The sequence below is a fragment of the Parasteatoda tepidariorum genome, chromosome 12 (genome assembly GCF_982258835.1).
Source record: "Parasteatoda tepidariorum strain Cologne lab strain chromosome 12, Ptep-v5.0, whole genome shotgun sequence".
Classification (NCBI taxonomy): domain Eukaryota; kingdom Metazoa; phylum Arthropoda; class Arachnida; order Araneae; family Theridiidae; genus Parasteatoda; species Parasteatoda tepidariorum.
The window spans coordinates 60141591-60166115 of record NC_141766.1 but is presented as its reverse complement, the minus strand read 5'-3'; the positions used below and the strand labels follow the sequence as shown (position 1 = coordinate 60166115).

At 29.3% G+C, this 24525-nt stretch overlaps 1 protein-coding gene across 5 annotated transcripts in view; it reads left to right on the top strand.

The window, feature by feature from the left end:
* The window catches only part of LOC107443554 (protein Fe65 homolog), a 387879-nt gene that overhangs the window by 334007 nt on the left and 29347 nt on the right, over positions 1 to 24525 (top strand). For all 5 annotated transcript variants that reach the window (XM_087155955.1, XM_087155953.1, XM_087155954.1 and 2 more), the window contains exons 7-8: positions 10009 to 10103; positions 23157 to 23202. In XM_087155955.1, the coding sequence (XP_087012081.1) occupies positions 10009 to 10103; positions 23157 to 23202 (141 nt within the window). The remainder of the gene's footprint in view (positions 1 to 10008; positions 10104 to 23156; positions 23203 to 24525) is intronic.

Sequence of the window (24525 nt, the reverse complement as noted above, 5' to 3'; positions counted from 1 at the left end):
ATAGTTCTCGTTTTTTCTTTTAGATAGCATTTTGTTTTAACAAAAGACGCTTACCTCGCAAGAAAAAAAAAAGCTAAAAAGGAACTACAAAAAAAAGTAACAATTAATGCTAAGAAACTGACAATGAATAACAACAAAAAATAAGCTAAAAACTATTAACGATAAAAAAAGCAAGCAAACAACTAATAACAAGAAAAAAAGCAAGCTAACTATTTACAAAACAAAAAAAATTATGAATAGAATAAAAAACCGCAAAAGGGATAGAATTCATTTTGTGGTCCACCTGGTAGTTTCAATGTCAACTGAGTGTGGCCAATTTATACTTAAACAAAGGAGGGAAATGTGGGGACAAACAAGTAAAGCACAAGCACAGCTGTCAAGATTGATTGATCAATTTTTTTCAACTTGCATTTTATTTTTAAAAGATAAAATAAAGTAACTTACTTCAATAGAATAAAATTCCAAATAAAAAGAATATAGCTGATTTTTTTTAGTCTTATCAATATAAATTTCTTTAAAAAAAATTAGTTCAGATTAAGTGCTGAATTTCGAGATGCTGGATTAAGGGTCCCATACCCTTTTCTTTCCCCCAACCCATTTAAAAATAACTGATTCTTCCTAAACAGCTCCAGTAGAAATGACAAGTGGAGGAGGTGGGGTACACCCCTCTTTTAAACATTTTCTTTTCTCTTTCTAAGTTGACAGGGTGGCCACCCACCTGGAATTATCAGGGAATTTTTTTATACTGGAAAAATCAGGGAATTTTAAAAAAAAGCTGAAAATTTTTTCTTAGATACTTTTTTAATTTAACTAATTTAAATTACTTACTAATTTTCTTAATTTAAATTATTTCTTCCATTATACCCATATTTTTTAGACAGAAATGTATCTCCAAACAGTTAAAATGTTAACAACTTAGCTATACTTTGCTTGCATCAAAATTTGCTCCATTGTAACCCTGTTAAACTAGAATGCCACGTAAAATTCTCCCATGGTTGCTAAGCAAATGTCGAAACCTTTGATCACTATGGAGACCATGCGACTGCGCAATTTAGGAAACTCAAAGATTGTGGTGGACGTGGAAGAAGGGGTTAGGATATTTGCTTCTGTTTTTAAATTCTGCCCGTGATCAAACTTGAGCTCAAATTTGTTCCGATGCTTTGGTTGCAGGGTTGGGTTTTTGACGTCAAAAAGTGGTTTTTGACGTCAAAAAGTGGTTTTTGACATGACAAGGGTATAATACTGGTTTAAACCGTCAAAAACCCGTCAAAAATGTCAAAAACTGAAGTTTGCCAAGAAAATATATAAACTTCAAAACTACCAACAGTTGCCATGCATTATATTAAAATTTAATTATACTATAGGTAATCAGCAGGTTTTAAAATATTTTTTAATTAAAATTAAGGTAAAATAACAGATTTAAAATCTCAGAAATTTATATTCAAATGCATGTGCAGAAAAATTTTGCACAAAAATTGTTTAAATATTTATATTTAAAAAAAAAAATTTTCTTTTTGATACTTAAGAAAATTAAAAGTTTATTACTATGCATTTTTGACATATAAGGAACATATAACTAATATTTATAAGGAACTTACAAGTTATGTTGTATAAATACAAACTTGATACAAGATACAAGTGTATAAAAATTTTTTTTTAATGTTATACCGAGTATCTTTATTATCCAATATGTTAATTTGAATTTAAAAGTAGTTATATTTATGAATAATGATAAATATAATTCATATTTTTTTATTATATTTATTTATAATTATTACACTTATCATTTTAAAACAATTTTTATCTCTAAATTTTTTTTTCTCCACTTGTATTAAGAATACAAATAATGCATATCTTGAAAGCAAGAAGTAATTATTCAACAGCTGAATATTTAGATATTCAACAAAACTATATCGTATTCAGCAAAATGAAATTCACAGGTATTTGGATAAACTAAATTTTCAGCATAGTAAATGAATAGGCTGAATATTATACTGTAAATTGACACTAACTACTCTGTGTATTTAACAGTATTATTCTTTAAAAATGTCTAATTTTTAGTATAATCTATACTATACACTAAATTTGGTTAAAAATAAATTTCTTAATAATATCACTGCAGATTTTCAATAACACATGAAAATGAATACATAATATTACAAAAGATGTGAGTTTTCAAAAGTACAAGATTTTGGTTACTATTCAAAATATAAGTGTTTCTTCAAAATTTTAAATTTATTTTTTCTAGAACATATTTAGAAACACTATCCTTTAAAAAATATATAAATTTTATGTATTAATTAAATTTCACATATGAATATAGGTTTTTGACATTTTTGACAGTGAGGTTTTTGACGTGACGGTTTAAACCATGGTTTAAACTGTCAAAAACTGTCACATGTCAAAAACCTGCCAACCCTGTTTGGTTGTAATTTTTTTCTATTTTGACAAAATGAGTCAAAATGTTTTTGCATTTTTAACTTTATAAAAATATCCAAAAAATAGTTGGGTATAATTTAATAATAATAGATTTTATATTGCACCCTTTCTCTGAAAGCTTTTGTACTCCCATTCAAAGAAATCTGCAAATTATTTTTTTTCACCAAACCAACAAATCGCACATTTTTTTTACTATTGCTAACAGCAATGTTTGTCTACGAATTGTTACAATTGTTGCATTAATGTTAATTTTTTCTATTTCATTTTTACCTTTTATGACATATTTTAATTTTAAAAAAAGATTTTTTTAGAACTAACTATATATTAATATTTAATTTTACTGCCTGTTGATAAATATTTGATTTTTAATTCAAAATTCGAATTGTATAGTTATTAGAATATTGAAAGTTCTTAAATGTTGCTTGCATTTCAGAGATGATATTTCCAAAACTATTCCTCCTTTTACCCTAAAAAGCTGACAAAGACTAAGGAATGTATAGGAATCATAAAAAAATGATGTATAAACATAAAATGTAATTTTTTTTTTATTCATATGTGTTTAGTCGGAAGAAGAAAACTTAACTCAAGTGTTTTAGTTCTGCTCTGTACAAGATTCTTGTTGTTAAAACAAAAGCAATTGACTATACTAAACTAAAAAACTGTGTGTTTGGATTGGAATTCTATAAATGTTTTAATTTCAAATAAGGGAAAAAATTATAAAATTTAAGGAATTCTATCTTCTTTTTTTTTTTTTTTTTTTTTTTTTTTTAAGAGTATAGAACAAAAAATTAGACAATTTTACATTTGTGACATTTATTTTTGTATTTTGAATCTCTGAAAATAATAATGCTAATTCAGAAAAACATTATTTAAAAATTTGTCTGGAGATATTGGTTTAAAGAAAATATTATCAATGAATTTTATAAAAACACTGGTAAGATAAAATACAATATATTGCAGTATACAGTACAGCTTTATATTGAAATGTAATTACAGTGACTCACAAAAGTGTTCGTACACTTCTGACTTTCATTGAAATAAGACTATCCATTAATTAAAATGAATATTTCAGAATGGATATTTAATAATAAAAAATGTATTCTAATCTTAATAAAACTGTATGAAATATTTTAAAAACAAAGGAAAAGTTTATTTTAAAGAAATCAAATCATCGAAAAGTGACAAAAACTTTATCCCACAAAAGCCATTGTACACTTTCAAAAAAAAAAAAAAAAACTCTGTCTTAGTAAATATTCTGATTTTTCATTAAATTAACATTTAGTAGTTTCCTTTCTCATCTACTATAGCTTTTATAAGTTTGTAAATACAGAATAGTTTTTTTTTTTTTGTCGGGTGAAATTTGTTCAGAATATTTTTTTAAAAATTTTACAGAAATTTTTACAACACTCTATTGCGAATTATTTTTATTATACAGATATTCTACATGGTAATTTAAAAGTCTCTTCTGTAGGGATTCTGATATTCGCGGTTTAACGCCAATGCTTACTATAATTTTTTATTTAAAAATTTCATTTTTATCGATGTGAAATACGGTAATAAAAATATTTATTTATTCAGGTCCATGTCACACAAAAGTAATCAATAGGAGTCCCTCAAAATGAAAATTGTGGATTTAACTTGCAAAGCAAAGTACGCTAAAAATAATGAAATCTAAAAATCGTAATGTTGAGCAAATATATTAAGATTCATCATCATCTACAATCTTAATCCTATGACAGATATCAGGCCATCGGCTAAAGACTCAAAAGAAGGGCGGGCTGTTCATCCATTCGTGAAAAAAAATTGTTTGTTCCTTTATAGAACATGATGTCTTACATCACATTAATTAACTGATTATTTCTTGACTTCTCTTCACTTCCATCCTGGAGACGAATCTGCAAAAGACTAAAACACTAAAGTTTATAACTGACCATTATAAACTTTATCAATAAAATACTAAAATTTTTCTTTACTTAAAGGTTTCGTGAGAAAATCTGCTAAGTTGTCTTTACTACAGATGTACTCCAATTTAAACAAGTTTTCTTCTAACATATTTCTTATATACTGATATCTTACGTCTATGTGCTTAGTTTTCACCTTTTCAATCGAATTTTTGGAAAAATAAATTGCAGCTTTATTGTCACAGAGTTGAATTGCTACTTCCATTCTTTCTAATACATTCAATTCATTTAAAACTCTTGAAAACCAAATCATTTCTTTAACAGATTCTATAAGTGAGATAAATTCGACTTCCATAGGACTGAGAGCTACGCACTTTTGTTTACTTGTTTTCCAAGTGAATGTATACCAGAAATATATATTATATGCCCATTTGATGAATGTCTGTTGGTTAAATGGCATCCCCAATTAGCATCAGAAAAAGCTACTAAGTTATTTTGATTTACACTTGACAAGTTAATTTTTAAATCTTTTGTATTAAACACATAATTTAATAAATCAACAACTATATTCCAATGTTGATAAGAATAACCATCACAATATTGCGATAAAATATTAACTGAAAATATCAGGTCTACTTCTGTTAGCTATAAAAGCAAGACATCCAATCAGAGTTCTATATGGGAATTTTTTCATTAAATCTGTTTCAAAAATTTCTTCGTTATTTTTAGGTGGTAATTTAATTCCAGGTTTCAAGAGCAAATTTACAAAAGTTTTAGATAATTCTTCAAATTCAATATAAGTTACTTGATGTAAATATACAATATCATTTACAGTTTCAAAGTTTACACCTAACAAATATTTCAATTTGCCTAAATCTTGAATTTCTAATTTACTTTTAAGTAAATCAACAACTTCATCAATTTTCTTTTATCTTCCCCAAATAATACTATGTCGTCGACATTATACCAAAAGAATAACTTCAGATTTTAATTTATAAGCACAATTACATCAAAGTAGTTTTTCAAAATCTAGTTGTCCTAAAGTATTATCTAACTCAATATTCCACTGTTATCCACTTTGTTTGAAACGATATATAGCTTTATTTAATTTACAAACCATATATTCTTTACCTTTACTTCAAATCCTTTTGGTTGAGACATATATAAAGTTTCAGTTAAATTTCCATATAAATATGCACTTTTAATATCTAAAACACTTACTAATAAAATGAATAGAAATCGTATAATTGGAAAATTTACTACAGGTGAAAAAATGTCAGAAAAATCTTTTCCTTTTACCTGTTTAAATTCTTGAGCTACCAGCTGGGACTTGAACTTCTTTATCTGATTTTTATCATCTCCCTTCACAATATACACCCATCTGCTTCCAATGCTTTTGGCATTTTCTGGAGGTTCAACTAAATTCCATACTTATGATTTTTCATCTTCCATGGATTTATTCCACTTATCCTTGTCAGCTGATTCTTGGGTTTCCTCGTACGTTCTAAGCGATTCCAAGTTGTATACTTCGTCTTCGAAATCTTGAACTACACAATCAGTCGATGAATCTTCGCTATCTTCTTGCTTTGGACTTTTTGAATTAAATGAAAATAGTTCTGGTTGGAACTTTAATCCGTTTTTGGCACAAAATTGTCTACTTCGATAGTTGATCAAAGTCTCTCTTTGCTTGAAGGTGGGTAATAGTAAACATCTATTCTTGAACTTAATTTTCTTGGTGCTTCAACTCTTTTCCACTCCTCAAATTTTATTGGTAGCATTTCATCTTTCTTTGTAACAGTTTCTTCGTTATTGTCTAACACTTGTTCTTAGTAGCTGTCTTTATATCTTACGTATTCGCACTTCTTATTCTTCCCAAATAATGTTCTCTACTCCATTTTTCGTTTCATCAAAACTAGCATGAATAGTTTCTACTACTCTTCTTTCTTCTGGAATATAGATCCTATAACCCTTCGTTCTTGTTGCATAGCCAACTAAGATTCCTAGTTTTGATGTCTTGTTCAACTCGTTGCGTTTTACCTTGGGTACGTGAACAAACGCCAAAGAACCAAATAATCTTAGATGTCGAACTGATGGTTTGTATCCATTCCAAATTTCAAGAGGTGTCAATCCATTTGTTAACTTGTGTTCACTTCGGTTTCGTACATGAACGTACATATATAGAGCTTCAGCCCAAAATCGGTCATTTAGTTCACTATCGTGAAGTGATGCACGAACAGCTTCAATTGCGTCACAGTTGAATTTTTCAGCAATCCCGTTTTGTTCTGGAGAATAAGTTGAAGTTCGCTCTATTCGAGTTCCCAAATTGTTTAAATAATCTTCAAACTCGGCGAGACAAAATTCCATTCTGTTGTCTGTTCTGACTGACTTCAATTTGCAGTTTAACTCTCTTTAAGATTTTACGAGATTTGTTTTGAAACATTTAAAAACCTCTGTTTTCTTCTCTAGAGTAAAAACTTCCACTTTTCTGGAAAAGTCATCTATTATCGACAAAAAATATCGACTTCCATCCATTGAAGGTGTTGGAGAAGGTCCCCACAAATCTATCTGCACCTTATCCAGTACTTTATTTGTTAGATGTTGATAATTCCTTTTAAAAGTGCTCGGATAGACTTTGTCACTTTGCAAGTAATACAAGTTTCAGATTAACCTTTCAGATTTACTCATGTGCTTAACTTGACTGTCATTTAGGTGAGCAAATCTCTGATGACACAGTTTTACGTCTAATGCATCATTAATTTCATTTTTAAGTATTTCAGATTTACGTTTGTCAGGTAAACCTTTAACAACGTACAGTTTATCTATTCTAGGTACACTGAAGAAATATCTGCTACGGTTATCGTAGATTATCATTTTTGAATTTTACCAAACAATTTTATGTCTCTCTACATCAATATTAGATCCAGCTATTAAGTTATGTCGTAGATTTCAAGCATAGTATGCGTTCTTTAATATTAGCTTTGTGAATCTGTTGTTATCTTCAACATAAAAAATTATGTCACCTACCCCTTCTACTTCTGATGTACTGTTCTTATCCCCAACGAGTACATTTGCTTTATTCAGAGGTCTAAACGTCTCGAACCATTGTCGTCTGTTCATGAAATGTGATGTTGCTGCTGAGTCAATAAGCCATTCTTCTAAATCCAGTTCCGTGCTGTCGACCTCGGCAACTTCTTCGTTAATTTCAATATCCGTATAGAAAAGACCAGTAGCGGGATTTTGCTTTGCACTTTGACGATCTTGCATCTTATTTGCAGTTTTGCTTGCTCTGCAATCTCTTGAATAATGACCTTGTTTATTGCAATTGAAACACGGCCCCATACTTTTATATCGATATCCTTTGCTCTTCAAGTTTTGTCTGTATCCAGTTTCTTGTGTATTTCTCCGGCCCAGACCGCTTCCGATGTGTGGAATGTCTTCGTTCTTCGCTTGATGATTTCATGTCTGTTTTAGCTAAGTAAGCATTTGTAACTGAATCAAACCCACTATCTCGAGCTTTTAGTTGGATTCACTGATCAATTGACTCTCAATATTATTTATTGTAAATTCCGAATCCTTTAAACGATATAAGATCTGTACTAAATTGTCATATTCCTCCGGAAGTTTTCTTATTATCTGGAAACATACTAATAGTTCGGGAATCTCGAACCCAGCTTCTTTAATCTGTGCACTTTTATCTCAAACTCGTTGACAGAATATTCCAATCACCTCTTCATTTGGCTGAAATTTCAATTTGTAAAATTCATCAACCAGGCCAGCAATTCTTGCTCTTGATTTAGGTTCAAAATTTTCTTTTAGAATGTCCCAAGCTTTCTTTCCATCTGTTGTAGACTGAATCAACTTCAAAAATTGACGTTCAACACCTTGATATATTGTAGACAAAGCTCTAGCTTTCCTTATCTCGAAATTCTGTTTGACTGATTTTGGGGCAGTGGCATAACTCGAATTCAACAATAATAATTACCCAATTGTAATGATTAAGATGATTTTATTCCATCGTGGTTCACTGGTAAAAGTAAACTGAAACTTAGGAAGTGCAGGAAAAAAATTAATAAATCGTTTGCGCTCAGCGCCATCTGGTGTTATAAATCTTGATAGCAAAATCATCTACAGTGGCTAAAGGTGGTGATGGTGGTTCAGCTCAACCGATGAATTCCCAACTTCCACGATCCATCAGAGCTACTCTCATGTCACACTTACAACTATCATAGTTAAATGCTCCAAGTTTGGGAAAAGCTAAATTCGTTGATTCTAAATTTCCTTCCATATTCAAAACATGGTTTCTTCTTGCTATTAAAATAAATATTTCAGCTCCCAGATAGAATTTCTTCTGAATCTGTATCGTTGATTAGTGCATTGGCGTTGAGGTGGGCAAAAGGCCCATAACCTTTGTGGGTTTGACTTGCAAAGCAGAGTACGCTAAAAATGATGAAAACACAAGTAAACTGCAACTCAACATTTATTAATACTTTAAATGTTTAACTTAAATCTAAAAATCGTAATGTTGAACAAATATATAAAGAATCATCATAATGCATGTTTCTTCTGAAAAATTGCATTTTTATGTTCAAATAGTCATTATCTATGTTGCAGCATAATTTAAGAGATTCTTTTGAGGTATTATTGCCGTAACACTTTACCAATGAAAATCTAACCAAAATTCAAGAGTAATAAATGCAATCCTTTTTTTTTTTTGCTGACTGTACATAAAATAAATTTATAAAACAGTTCAACATCCTATTCAAGTTTTAAAAAAAAAAACAGTTTTATTCGAAAAATTAGTGCAAGAATAAACTAAACAAACATACTATAAGTACAGAATTATGTAGATAACAGCAAAGAAAAATGATGGCTGACATGCACATTTTATATTGTTTTAAGACGCATTCTATGGCACAATAGAATAACTGCAAGAATAACTTTTAGTTATTGTGGGTAGCATTTGTTGTTGATTTTAAAATTTCTTATATTTCTTGACCCTCAAAATGTAGGGAATAGGAGTAATCTACGAAATTTGGTCCAAATAGTTTGAATAGGAGCGCTGTTAAAAGTTTGAACTCATTACTGTTTGTTTTACTTTTTGTGGATTTTGCCATCTCTGAAGAACTTTTTAAGCAAATTGAAAATTGCTTACATTGCATTGCACATAATTATAAAGTTTGTTTATCCAAAGATATATCCATGCAAACAATTTTTACTAATTATTTATTATTTTATTTATTTATATTTGAAAAATGTTGAATTGTAAGGTATACAAATATTTACATCATTTTATGGAATGTAATTTTATATGGCAAAACACAAACTTTTAACTAAATTAGTCTAATAGTTCTGGAGAAATCAAGTTTTAAATATAGGATTTTTTTTAAATTTTAAACTCTGAAACTATTTGATTAAAACTGTGTCTTAAGAAAAGCTTAGTCAGTGTTTAAAAAATAAGGAAATCTTGCTGTAGTTAGGATCAACCTTCACTTTAAACTTGTAGCTATAGTGGTAGTAGTAGTACCTATAAGGCCCACAGAATTTTTTTTTTAATTATATGTAGATATCTAAGCTTATGTAAGTTATTTTTTGTTTGCTTCCTGTTTATTGAGATTATATTATTAGGTAATTTATTCTGGTCTAATATTCTACTGTTCTTATATTCTAGGTTTCCAGCAAGGAACAGCATTGCTTCAAGACTTGTTCTACGTTTTGCAGCAATAATGTTCTCTTTAGTGCACATTCTGAGGAAGAGAAACTAAAGTTAGTTTTATAATAATTTTCTTATTACAAAAGCTATCCGAAACTGTAAAAACTTAGCTATTCAGAATGTGCGGGAATGGCCATATTCCTGATACTGAGTTCTAAAAATCTTGAGTTTTAATACAGTAGAGGACCAATTATCCGGGATGCTCGGGACCATCGCTATCCCGGATATCTGAATTTCCCGGTTTTCTGGATCGACCAAAAAGTATCGTTAATCGATGTTTTATCGAACCCGAAGTACAAGGAAAAAGTGTAATGCATAAAGTAAGAGAAAAAAGAAAGGTACTCCTAACTTTAAAAAGAAAAAAAAATGGTAGAAATATTATAACATTTAAAAGAACAAAAAAATTTGCAAGTTCAGACAAGAAAATCAAGTTTAAAAAATACAAAATTCTCATATTTATTTTTTAAAAATAATTACAATTCCTAAATTAAATAATATAAACAAAACCAATGATTAAATAACACAATATATTTCATACCTAATTATACGGGGGAAACGATAAAATAAAAGGAAAACTTATTAATCTAAATAAAAACACTTGAAAATTATCGAACCGAAACGATAGTTAAAAAAGGCACTAGCATAAATATTAAAACCCGAACAAGGCAAGATCAACGGAATTCGCAAAAAAAAAAAAAAACTAATGATAAAATTTATGAATAAAAAGAATTAATTTATTGAGTGCGAAATTTTTCGCGAAAAGAAAAAAAATCAAGCGTAGTGACATCAGAAAAACAAAACTGCAATCTGCTTCATAAAATAATCCTATGTTTAAAATAATAAACAATTCTCCTTTCATTTTATTTTTTTGTTGATAAAAATAAGATTTTTAATTACAGCAGATGTGATTCCACACCAAGAAAAACTTGTAATTGATACCGCACTTCCAAAGAATAAGAATTTATTCAAAAGAAAAAGATTTTCTTTTTATTAGTCGATGTCAAATAAATATATTTTTCTCTTTTCTGTTTCTGTTCACTGATATGCATGCAATGCATTTTCCCCACCCCCCTCGTAAATCAAGCAGAAAACGAAATCAGCATGCCACACCCTTGAGTTTGATTGACGGCCTAAAGGAAAAAATAAAATATTCCTCCCTTCCCTGCCTTCAAGGTCAAGGAGGAAATGACGTTTCTCTGGGTAAACGGGGGAAAAAATCTTCCCCTTCCTTACATTTTCCTCTACTCAACTTCAAGGATGAGTCCAATTTCCGCTTTTTTCGTTCTAGTTTAAAATCGTTCTAGTTTAAAATGGCGGGAAATTCGAGTAAAATTTTTCCCGGTTTTCTGGTTTCCCGGTTATCTGGATACCGGATAAATGGTTCTCTACTGCAGTACCTTATTTTATTGAAAAAATGCCTTGTCTTAATTGAAAGCCAAATAACGTATTTATAGCTTGTAGCAAAATAGCAATAAAGGGAGACAAAACTATAATAGTTGTCCATAAAAGTTATTAAGTGTGAATAAGTGAATAAAAAATTGAAATTTTGAAGTTTAAAAAAACACAGGAAAGGAAAAATACATAAAAGAAACCTTACTGAAATGCCATATTTTTTGAATACATATTGTCAAAATCGTTGGTGTTTCTTATTACTGAATTTATTTTTAAAAAAAAAACTAGCATGATCAAAACATAGTTAAAAAAAAGTTTATAAAAAATTAAATCTCAAAGGAAAGAAGGCTTCTGAAACAAATAAAGAAGAGGGGAAGAAAACAAAAGTAAATTAGAATCGTTGCTTGAATGTAATAGGGATAAAAAATTAAAAAAAGAACTTTAATACTGATGACTAAACTGACCTTAATTTTGTGTTTTTTGCAATTTTTAATTTTGTGCACTTATTTAACGGAGGAAATCTGTTGATTTTCCATTTTACCCCTATTTTCTTGAAAATGCTTCTCCACAATAATAAGCAGATAAAAATAAGTCTATTATTATCTTTAAGAATAATAGTCTATAAAACTGTAATAATTATCTTAATGAAATATTCAAGATAAACTAAAGACTGACTAATAGGTAACTAAATAAAATTGAAATTGCAAACTTGAGAAAAGAAGAAGAAAAAAAAGATGAAACATAATAATTTATAGAAAAAAAACTTTTAAATCTTATTTTTTCATATTACAATATTTTCAGGGAAAATTGGTAATGAAGCAATGATAAAAAAAAAATCAACCTAAAATGCTTTAGAGAAATAAGGTGCCTTATTAAAAACTCCTTTAAAAAAAAGTTTAAACAATCCAAAAAGAAACAAAAAAAAATCTTTTTTAATCAAAAACTATTCATTCATTTAAAATTTTATTCATGTAATTGTAAATTCAGTAAAACAAATTTTTAAAATAGCTGGCTAGATGCGGATCAGAGTTTGAAACGTTAAAATTTTTTTACGTAACTGTTTTCATCTTTCTCACTGTATGGATTAAATTATTAAATAACATAGTTTGAAAATATTTATGGCTCTTGAATTATATCATTTTAACTGTATTACAAAATATAACTTGCAAAAACTAACAAACATGGAACATTAGTTACATTCTGCTATGACGTCTGAGAAAGACAGCCAATTCCTTTTTTTTTTTTTTTTTTTTTTTTTTTTTGGATACTGGGTAAATAGTGGCAATTAATATTAAATAGGTTGTTTTATCACTTAAAATAGCTATTAAAACAAATATGTATGCTTAAATAAACGACGCGTCTGAAGAGCTGTATTTGATTAAAAACTTCATTGGTGCTCAAAAATGGGTGCCCATTATCAAGACTTGCTAGACTTAAATGTGGAAAACAAAAGTGATTTGAAACATAAACATAAAATTGCCTATGGAAAATGGTGAAAAGTAAGGCCAGGAAAACCACTGTGGCTCAGAAGGGCAAATCAGGGCAAAATTCCTTTCTATACACCATGAAGAAGATGTAAAAAAAACTCTTACAATTGGCAAGGGCAAAAACTTTTATGAGATTTTTTCTTGTTTAGTTTTTTCTTCTTTTTTATTTTATTTTTCTGCTTTGCTCTTGACTACTGCAGTTTTTTGCCTTTATTTTCCATTTTTCATTGACTACTATGAGCTTTATGTTTCAAATTACTTTTGGTTTCTTCTCTTACATCTGCCAATGCTTGATAATGGGCACCTATTTTTGAGTGCTTAAATCCTGTCTACTTTTATTACCATCTTCACATTTTTTTGAAGCCAATACAATTTTTTTTCAAGTAAATGTTTATAATTTTTAAACCTCAAATTATATTGAATATATATATATATATATATATACATACAGTAGGGAACCGATTATCCAGGACCATCGCTATTCCAAATAACTGATTTTTCCAGTTTTCTGAATCGCTACAAAAAACCATTTTTTTATTGTTAAACCCAACTAAAAAGAAATTCTTTTTTTGGAAATAATCTTAAAAAGAAGAAAAAACGATGAAGTAATACACTAATGATTATTTCCAAAATGATGGTAAGGTGAACATCTTTCAAAAAAAGAAAAATCCTAAAATCTTATGAGAAAAATCCTAAAATCTTATGTTTTTTCTTTAGCAAGTCTATTTTCGCCATAAATTATGCAAAAAGCATGTTTTTCACATTTTTCTATTTAACCTTTTCACAATTTATTCAACTGCAATCCATTTCGGCGTACCGTCGATCCGAAGTGTGTAAAATCGATACCATTTTACATGTTTGATGAAAAACTTGCAGGTTCGCGCCATATACAATATATTTCAGTACGCAAATGTATGCGAAATATATGTGACTACACTGAGCTGGATTTGCAGGAAGGAAATGATTCTTGTTCCCTAATGCGCCACTCTGCTGCACTTTGCAAGAAATTCTCATTTTTTCTCCCTCTGGAATCTAACAAAAAAAAATTCGCGAATTTTTGCTTGACCTACTAAACATAGCCGAAACTTTATTTTCCTTAATCGAAATATTTTATTTCTCTTTAATTTCATCATTGGTGAAATGCCATCATCTTTGTCACTGGCAAGTTAATTGCCTTATACTGCTCTTCTATTTAATGATTAGTACCATATTTACCAAATAGCACGAAAAAAGGGCTGTAGAAATAATAGGAAAAATATGAGTTCTGTTGACCATGTAGGGAGTACTTAAAAAGATTTCTAAGAATTAAAGAAAACAAATAAAATTATTTGTTTTAATTCTCTTGCACTAAGCAATCAATCGACATGATGACTCCTATTGTGAGAATCTGTTAGTAATGACTCCCTCTGCTTAAGGGCCAGATAATAAGAAAACAGGTGTTTAGTGAGTCATCCTTTCTCACTGAGCAATGACTGAAAAGAAACAACTAAGTAGAGGATGAGGAAGGGAATGATTCATGATATTTAGTAGAAGACACTTACTTCTGACAGTGTAGGGAACTAATGATTATTCCTAAAATGATGGTAAAGTAAACATCTTTTAAAAAAGAAAGAAAAATCCTAAAATCTTACAAGGAAAAAAATATGTTTTATATGGCGGGAAAATTTATTGAATTTCATTCCGGTTATCTGGTTTTTTGATTTCTGGATTTGACCAATTCTTTAATGTGCCTTTCAGATATACCAGGTTACTGCAGCTTTTTACAACAACAGAGAGTACAACTTAGTGTAAGCCAGAATTATCACTGGTCTCAAACACTGTTGCAATATTGTTCTCGATGAAGCTGATCTCAAACTCTGTCCTTGAGAGGAAGTGTAAATTGTGCAAAATACATTGAAACACTTAATGTTTTGGATCCTATAACAGAAATTATTATCACATTAGACAAACAACCAAAGGCTGAAAAAGGATAGCCCTCTTTGTTTAATGTGGTAATAGGCTGTTAATAATATTTCTCCATATTAATTATAATTTCTAAAACTCAATAGATGGCACTCTGCGCAGTAATGTAAAATCATTAGTTTTCAAATCAGTTTCCTCCATGACACTGTACGATTATCATCATTATCATCATCCTTTTTATTATTAAATATATATTATGTTAAATGGCGTTAGTTATGATTGAAACCCCCGAGATCTGAGATCATATCACCGTATTTAATATTGGCGCACCAACCTGGAGCTATGAATTTTTTTAAGGGTGAGTGCACTTGATTTAAATAATGGATTCATACGATGATTTGAAGAATAAAAGGAAAACAATTCGCTCTTTAACAACTCGATTGATAAAATTGAAAATTTAATAAATTATGATAATGTGGAATCTAAAGAAAAAATCGAGGAATTTATAGATTGTAAGGAACAGTTAATTGATAAAAATAAAAGTTTAAAAGCAATAAATAATCGAATTGAACCACTAATTAAAAGTGAGGAAATAGAAACTGAAATTACTGGAATTGAAGAATATTCTGAAAAAATAATAAAGTGGCAATCTCGAATCGCAGGATTTTTGAAAGAAAACAATAAAGAAAGTAGAGGAGGAGAAGAATCATTTAACAGCGCACAATACGAAAAATCTAAATTTGTTCCAGACAGTAATGCAGTTAAACTTCCAAAATTAAACATAAATTAATTTTACGGTGAAACAACATTATGACTTGAATTTTGGAATCAATTTCAAATCGCAAACCATGAAAACGAAAGTTTAACTGAGGTACAAAAATTTACTTATTTAGAAAGCTTACTTGGTGGAATTGCATTAAATGCTATTAAAGGATTTGATTTGACTAAAGAAAATTATATGAAAAGTATAGAATTGTTAAAAGATAGATTTGGGCGCGAAGATTTAGTGATTAATAGTTATATGAATCGTCTATTAAATCTTGATCCTGTAAAAAATTCTAGTGATATTAGAGCATTACAGAATTTATATGATAATTTAGAAGTAAACATTAGATCTTTAGAAAGCTTAAATGTAGTCTCTGGAACATATGGACACTTATTATGCCCTATATTATTAAAATGAATACCAGAAGATTTAACTTTAGAATTTAACCGCAAACGAAAATCAAAATCAGAATTTAATGTTTCAGAATTAATTCAATTTATTAAGGAAGAAATCCAAGTACGCGAATCATCTACATTATTCCATGATAATGCTAAGAAAAATGAACACTATAATTATTATAATTCCTAGGAAGTAATAAATAACAAAAAACAGTTCAGATCGAATATTCCCACAGCTTCAGCATTGGCTACTCATGTAAAATTTAATTGCGTATTTTGTAAATCAGAACATGATTCATTTATTTGTGAAAAAATGTTGGTTTCTGAAAAAAAGAGATAGATTAATACGAGAAGGTCGTTGCTTTAAATGTTTCTGTAAATCACATTTAAGTTCACAATGTAGGAGTAAAATTGGTCCTTGTAAAAAATGTAATAGTAAATCATCATTTGATATAATAAAGGCGAGTATAAGCAATAAAAAATTTTCTACTCGAAGGTCAGAGTTCGAATTATTGGTTACAAGTACCGTAACACGTGCTTCTTTCCCACCGCATAATAATAAAATAAAGTTGCTGCTTAAGGATTTTGCGCTTACTGATTCATGTCTTTCGAAAGGAATAAATTCCATTGATATATTAATTGGAGCAGATTATTATTGGAAACTCCACACTGGGTACATAAAGGAGTTGACTAAAGATTTGTTTTATGTCGAAACATTACTCGGAGGAAGCATAACTGGGATTACTCATTCAGATTTAAAAAATGACTATCATTGAAAATTTGTGTTATTGTAAGGAAAAATTTAATTGTGAGGGATTAACTGGTGAAAATAATTCTTGTGATATAAATTTACAGTTACGGAAATTTTGGGATATTGAAAGCTTAGGCATAAATGATAAAATTCAGAATACACCTTTGGAGCAAGAAACTTTAAAACAGTTTGAACAAAATATAAAATTTCAGGATGGCTGATATGTGGTTAAATTACCATTTAAAGATGAAGTAAACATTTTTGATAATTTTAATTTATCTAAAAATAGGTTAATTAGTTTAACATCGCGTTTCAATAAAAATCCTTCTTTGCATGATAATTATGCTAGTATTTTTAAAAAACAATTATCGAAAGGAATAATAGAACCTGTTAATGATAAATCAATAGTTCCAAATATGGTTTATTACTTACCTCATCATCCAGTAATTAAAAATGATAAACAAACTACAAAGTTACGGATAGTTTTTGATGCCTCGGCTAAAGAAAAAAATTGCTACTCTCTAAATGATAACTTATTATCGGGTCCCAATCTAACCCTAATCTTTTAATTTTACTATTAAAATTTCGCGAGTTTAAGATAGGAATAATTGCTGATTGTGAAAAGGCTTTCCTACAATTGTTAATTGATGAACATGATAGAGACTATCTTAGATTTCTTTGGTCAGAGCAATTCCCTCCCAAGAAAATTGAGGTTTTTCGCAATAGAACCGCAACTTTCGTAGTGAAATCATCAACATTTTTACTGGCTTGAACAGTAGAGTATCATATCAAAAATTATAAAGAATCTCATCCTTTGGCGTGTAAGGTTTTGAATGAAAATTTGTATGTTGACGATCTTATTACTGGTACAAATACGATTGAAGATGGACTACTATTATCCAGGGACACTAAATTAATATTAAAGGATGCATCAATAAATCTTAGGAAGTGGAAGAGTAATTCTAAGGAGTTATGCCAAAAATGGCAAGACACAAAATTTGAAAAATATCCTAGTAAAGAAACAGTACCTTTAAAAGTTTTAGGATTCATTTGGAATACTTTAAAGAATTAATTTAATTTAGATTTAAGTTCCTTAATTGATTTTTTGGAAAATGTGAAAAATACTAAGAGAAGCGTATTACGCATATCATCAAAACTATTTGATCCAATGGGATATACAACAGCATTCGCGATTAGAATTAAAATTCTTCAAGAAATATGGGAACAAGGCTTAGAATGGGATGAGGAATTCGGAGATATTTTAAGACTGAAATGGGAAAAATGGTGTAAGGAAGTAAATGTATTAAAGGAACTTTCACTACCAAGATATTATTTTCATGAAGAAGATAGCTGTTCCGAAGTAGGGAATTATAAGATAATTATATTTTGCGACGCAAGTGAGAAGGCATATGGAGCGATTGCATATATTCGATATGAAAGAAATCAAAATTTTTACGTATGCTTCGTTTCTTCAAAGGCACGCGTTGCACCATTAAAGAAGTTGAGTCTACCAAGATAAGAGCTGGTGTCCACTCGTATAGGTTCCAGACTATTGGATACTTTAAGGAACATGTTTCAAATAAATAACTACTATATTCTGACTCAACCATAGCCCTTAGTTGGATTCAAGCAGGGGTGATTGTGCTCCGGAAAAAATCCGGATTTCCGGAATTTTCGCTAACAGTGATCTGGAAGTTTCCGGAGATCGAAGGTCCAGACGTTTCAAAATATCATTTATCACAGAAGTTTCTGGAAATCAAATTTTCAAAGGTGGAACTTAAAAACACAGTTTATTTTATTTGTTTGTAAGGAAGAGCCAGAGAGATACTTTATAAGCTTATATTCATGATTAATATTCATTTTTTATCAGTAAATAGTTGTCATAATCATAAACTCAAGAAAGAAAGACATATTTGTAAATTTTAATTACTTCTCCAGGTCATCATAGCTATGTGTAAATGGTATAGGTACGTGTAAAATTTTAAAAATATTTTAAGTAAATTAAGAAATATAGGAAAAAAACCTTGTTTAAATCTTTTTCAATTTAAACTATTTTTTGTTGTTTTTTTTAACTCAAGAAATTTTCCGGAATTTTGACTTGGGCTCACAATCACCCCTGTTCAAGGAAATGCAAATCAGTGGAAGACATTTATTTCAAACAGAGTAAGTGAGATCCAAACTTTAACAGATCCTACTAATTGGAAGTACATAAAGGTAAATGATAATCCAGCTGATATCATATCAAGAGGATGCAGTGCTAATGATTTACTCTCAAGTGCAATTATTATTAATGGACCAACATGGTTGACATTAAGCGAAGAAAAATGGCTGAAAAATGAAGAAAATTTTAAAAGAGCAGATGTAGATGAAGAAAAGAGATCGAAATTTATTGCAGTTAATTATGCAAGTGAAAATAATGTTCACAATTCAAATTTCGATATCCAAAAATTTTGTTCTGTTAAGAAGATTTTCCGAATAACAGCCTGGATTAGAAGATTTAGGGGCCGTTCAAAAAGTACGTACATCCCGAAGGGGGGGAGGGGATTTGCTATTTTGTACGGTTTTGTATGACGGGGAGGGGGGAGGTATTATACAAAGTACGTACATAAAGTTAGGAGTTATTGTTTAAATAATTTAAATTAATCATTTATATTAAATAAATATTTAATTTTATTTAAAACATAATTATTTTAATTTTTATGAAAAAGGGGGGAAGACTAATAAAATGTACGTACTCTAAGGGGGGAGTAAGACCTTCTGTACGGTTATGTACAAAGGGGGGGAGGGGGTTAAAATTTCTCCGATTTTGTGTACGTACTTTTTGAACGGCCCCTTATAACGAATTTGAGAGTTAAGAAAGAATATAAAATCAAAAATGTTTTAACTGCAGAAGAATTAGAAGAAGCTGAAAACCTTTTGTTGAGACACGTACAAGCAAAGAACTACAGTAAGGATATAGATTGCTTAAAGGAAGGACAACATTTACAGAAGTGCTCAAAAATCAGAGACTTAAATCCGTTCATTTCTGACAAAGGGATTATACTTGTGGGTGGAAGACTACAGCACTCCAATTTGAACTATTATGAAAAACATCCTATACTATTACCATCAAAAACAAAATTTACAGAACTGATAGTGAAAGAAGCACACGAAAAGACCCTACACTCTGGTGTTTCAAACACATTAACACAGGTACGAGAGAAATTTTTGATTCCGAAAGGTAGGCAATTTATTAAGTCAGTAATTGGAAGCTGCGTCTTATGTAAAAGATTCAATGTTCGATCAGGAAGTGAAATTATGGCACCTCTTCCTAAAGACAGAATAGAACAGTCACCTCCATTTTCAGTTACTGGCCTGGATTTTGCTGAACCCTTATTTGTGAAAGATTCTGATAGTTAGTTTTACATCATGCTATGCACCTGTGCAGTTACACGAGCGATACAACTGGAAATTGTTTCCAGTTTAACAACTGAAGCATTTTTACTTGCTTTTTGTCGCTTCATTTCCAGAAGAGGACTTCGTTCTGTTATTTATTCAGACAATGCTTCAAACAAGCAGAGTTTGAATTGAAAAAAATGTGGAATATTTTGAGCAGTTCTGAAGTGAGTGAGTTTTATTCCTCAAAGGGAATAAAGTGGAAATTCATTGTTGAAAGAGCACCCTGGTGGAGTGGATTCTACGAGCGAATGGTTCGTTCAATGAAAATCATTCTTAGGAAATTACTGAGGAAAACATCTTTGACTAGTGAAGAACTAGGAACAGTTCTATGTGAAATAGAAGCTGTGATTAACTAAGCCTATTACTTACGTGACTACAGACACTCCAGATACTTTTCCTCTAACGCCATCCCACATGCTACTTGGAAGACGATTAATAAGTTTACCGTCAGTCAAGTTATCCGGTATTAACTGCATGATTGACAAAAAAATGATAATTAAAAAATTTAAATATCGAGAAAGACTTATAAATCAATTTTGGAAGAAATGGTAAAGGGATTATCTTTTAAATTTAAGAGCTGTCAATTATGTAAATTTGGATAAAGGTAATCAAAATTTTAAGGTAAATGATATTGTTTTGATTCATGATGACAAACTTCCAAGGAGCATGTGGACACTTGGAAAAATTGTGGAAACATTTCAAGGAGTTGTTAACAAAATAAGATCATGTGCTTTGAAAACAGATGTGTAAATAATAAAATGTCCTATAAATTTATTATATAATTTAGAAGTGAACAATTAAATTAATATGAACATTCTATTTGAACTTTAAATTCACATTTATTATTATTTGAACATTTTATTTTACAGTATTACTGAAAATAATCATTTAACTTACAAATTAAGTTTATCTTAAGATATTATTTGAACTTTTTTGATTTAAAGAAAATATGCATACATATATATTTTCTTGTTTAAATGCATGTTTGTTTAAAATTGAAATATTTTGCATGTGAAAGAATTTGTGTTGTGAAAATTGCTTGATTTATTATTCATGATATGATAATTTAATTTCATCAATTGATATTTACTTAAATTTCAATCATTTCATTCATAAGGTAATAATTTGTTAAAACTTTGAACTAATGCTCATGAAACATATTATTTTAAGGAATTGATTAATATTATTGCATTATAATCTTTATATAATTAAGAAGGGCTCATATTGTAAAAAGGTAAGATTATATTATTTTTTAAATATTGGTACCTTACATTTGAGAAAAATGACTTTGATTAATATATGAAATGACTAAATTGTTATGAACTAAGAGTTCATCGGGGGGAAGTGTGTTAATAATATTTCTCCATATTAATTATAATTTCTAAAACTCAACAGATGGCGCTCTGCGCAGTAATGTAAAATCATTAGTTTTCTAATCAGTTTCCTCCATGACACTGTACCATTATCATCATCCTTTTTATTATTAAATATATATTATGTTGATACCCCCGAGATCTGAGATCATATCACCGTATTTAATACAGGCTTTGGGGATATTGAAGTAGAGACCCGTATTCCTTTTAATTTATTAACACCTACTGCTGCTCTTAGTAAGGTAACTTTTAATGAAGACTTGAATATGAATTTTATGAAGCAAAACGAACACCCAGAACTGCTGTGCCAGCGTTCCCTTGAAGTCATAAATAGTATTCCCTCCCGTGCTCTTGCTCTCTGCACAGATGGGAGCAGATCTGACTCAGGAAGAATGGGCAGTGGTGTTCTTATGAAAACAAGTACAGGAGAACACAGATCAGTTTTTCGCTCTGAATTTGTTGCTGTTAGAGAGGCATTAAATCTTGCTTTGGAAGCTGACGAGGGTGATGTTTGGATCCTGACAAATAGCAAAGCTCCTTATAGTAATTTAGGAATTGGCCTAATATCCTGAATAAATTGGCTTTGACCCTGGGTGATACTGTTATGTTTACTGTTGATTCCCTTGCATGTTGAGGTTTAGGAAAAAGAAGTTGCTGACCTGCTTGCTAGGGAAGGAAGCTAACTACACACTCACTGGACTACGAACTTCTGAGATCCACTTCCTGTTTTTGGCTGATATAAACACCACTTGGAGGATCGAATATTCTTGGTATACCGCTGAGTACCATAGACTCATTGCAGTGTTTTTGTCCAAGACTTGCTCAAATCTCTCTATTTAGACTTAAGATTGGTCACATTAAGAGTCTAATTCTTAACGGACTTATACTGTTTGCCGCTGTTCTGTTGTTACTTCTCCCCCTCATATCATAGATTGTATTAGTGCCTCTGTGGGGGAGCTGTTGATTGAGGGGTTGTAGGTTTTGATTTAATTGTGCAAAATAGTCTTCTAGACTTGGTTTAGTTTGTCTAAGCCAAAGAGTATAAGCAACAACTATTTCTCTTATTTCCATTTTGTTTTTGTGAGATTATAGAGAACTAAATTTTTTTGAAGTGTGAAGTAGAATTTTAATTCTTATATTTTCAATTGAAATCAAATTTATATGAAAAATGCTCAAAACAAACATTTGGGGCTTATTAGAGATTCAACAGCTGAGCTTTCTAAAATATTTTTTAATACACTGTTGAGAATTTGATTATTGATAATTCCTTAAAGCAAAATCAAAATTTGAGGAAAAGTTTTAAGATATTTGATTAAAAAAATATTGTTACATGTAAAGCAAGTATCATAGTTAAGTCTATTAATAAAAATTTGAAGCTTTCTTTTTGCATATTTAAGAACTTACATTGGTTGCGGAAACTCCTTCAAAGATTTGAATTTCTGAAAATTATATTTTTAACTGTTTAAGTTTCTAGAAATAGTTTATTTTTGGAAAAGTTCAGAGTCAGGTCAGAAAAGTCAGGAAAAGTGTCCTTTTTTAATTTATTGTTTTATTAAGTTAAGATTTTGACTCTTATTAATAATTACTAAATACTTCTAGAAGAAGAAGCTGCCCGGGGGACTCTGGTGCTGTCCTCTCAGACAAAGTAAGAAAATATTGAATTACATATCTACTGTATACAGGGTTTGTTGATTTAAATCAGCTTGATTTAAATCACGATTTAAATCATGATTTAAATCAAATGATTTTTTTAAAAAAATCATTGATTTAAATCCAAAAATTTTTTTTATCTATATATATTGATTTTAAAAGTCAAAAAACAGTGTTTTAAATTTTTGATATTTTTATTATTTTCTTTTCTTAGTATTAAAATTTAATTTAAATAAATTGCTGCATTAATTAATTTTAGTTAATGAAATTACTTTTTTGGTGTGTGTTAAATTCCAACAGATTTGAAATTACATTTTTAAAAATGTTTTGATTCTTGAGATTGAAAGTACAGATTAAAGTAAACATTTAATGCTGTCTTAATATAGACTTGCATAGCTGTAGAAAGTAATTAATAAACATGAATATTTTTCAAAAAATAATACAAATAATGTTAATTAAAATCTACATCATATTTTATTGGTGGAAAATGTGTATTTCTGAAGCTTGAGGTTATGTTAAAAGGAAATTACCCTAATATGCCAAAAACAGAAAAAGAAAAAAAGAGGGCTGATAAATTCAGATGTATTTTTCCAAATATAGTGTCATTCTTCCCTTTCAAACTCTTTCAAAGTCTATTTGATGCAGTAGGGTTATTAACTGGTATTTTTTTCTCATAATTTGTTTACAGTATCTTTGACATTATCAGATTTTCTGTAAAGAAATTTTGTGAAAAAAAAATTCCAATGAGTAGATAGATTTTCTAACTTTTTTTTTAGCTTAACTTATCTATTTTGATATAGAATTAAAAATGAATGTTTTAATATAAAAATATATAGATTAAATATTTATTTATTATTTGATGAATGACTACATTTATAAACACAGTCTGCTGCATTTATTTTGTCATTTTAAAAATCAAGAGGAAAAAAAAGAAATCACAATTTTAAATTAAAGTTATGGTCTGCTAACTGAAACTTTGTTTTAATAGTTAAAGTGCAGGGGTCTGTCCAAGCCAAATTTACTACCGTTTAACGGTACTTTTACAAATTTAACTTTAGGTAAAATGATAGAATAATCACACAAAATACTTTTTCTTAAAATTTTATTTTTGTGTCTCGTAAGAAACGATAAATCCATATTTTTGCTATATTTGTGCTGATTTTTTAATATAATTTTTAATTTTCACAAAATAGGTACCTCTCAGAAAAACCCAGACAGACCCCTGAAGTATTCTTTAAATTCTCTATTTAATCTAGTCTTTAAATTTTAATTATGCATTTCTTTCAAAACAGTTGCTATGCATTCAAAGCCATGTATT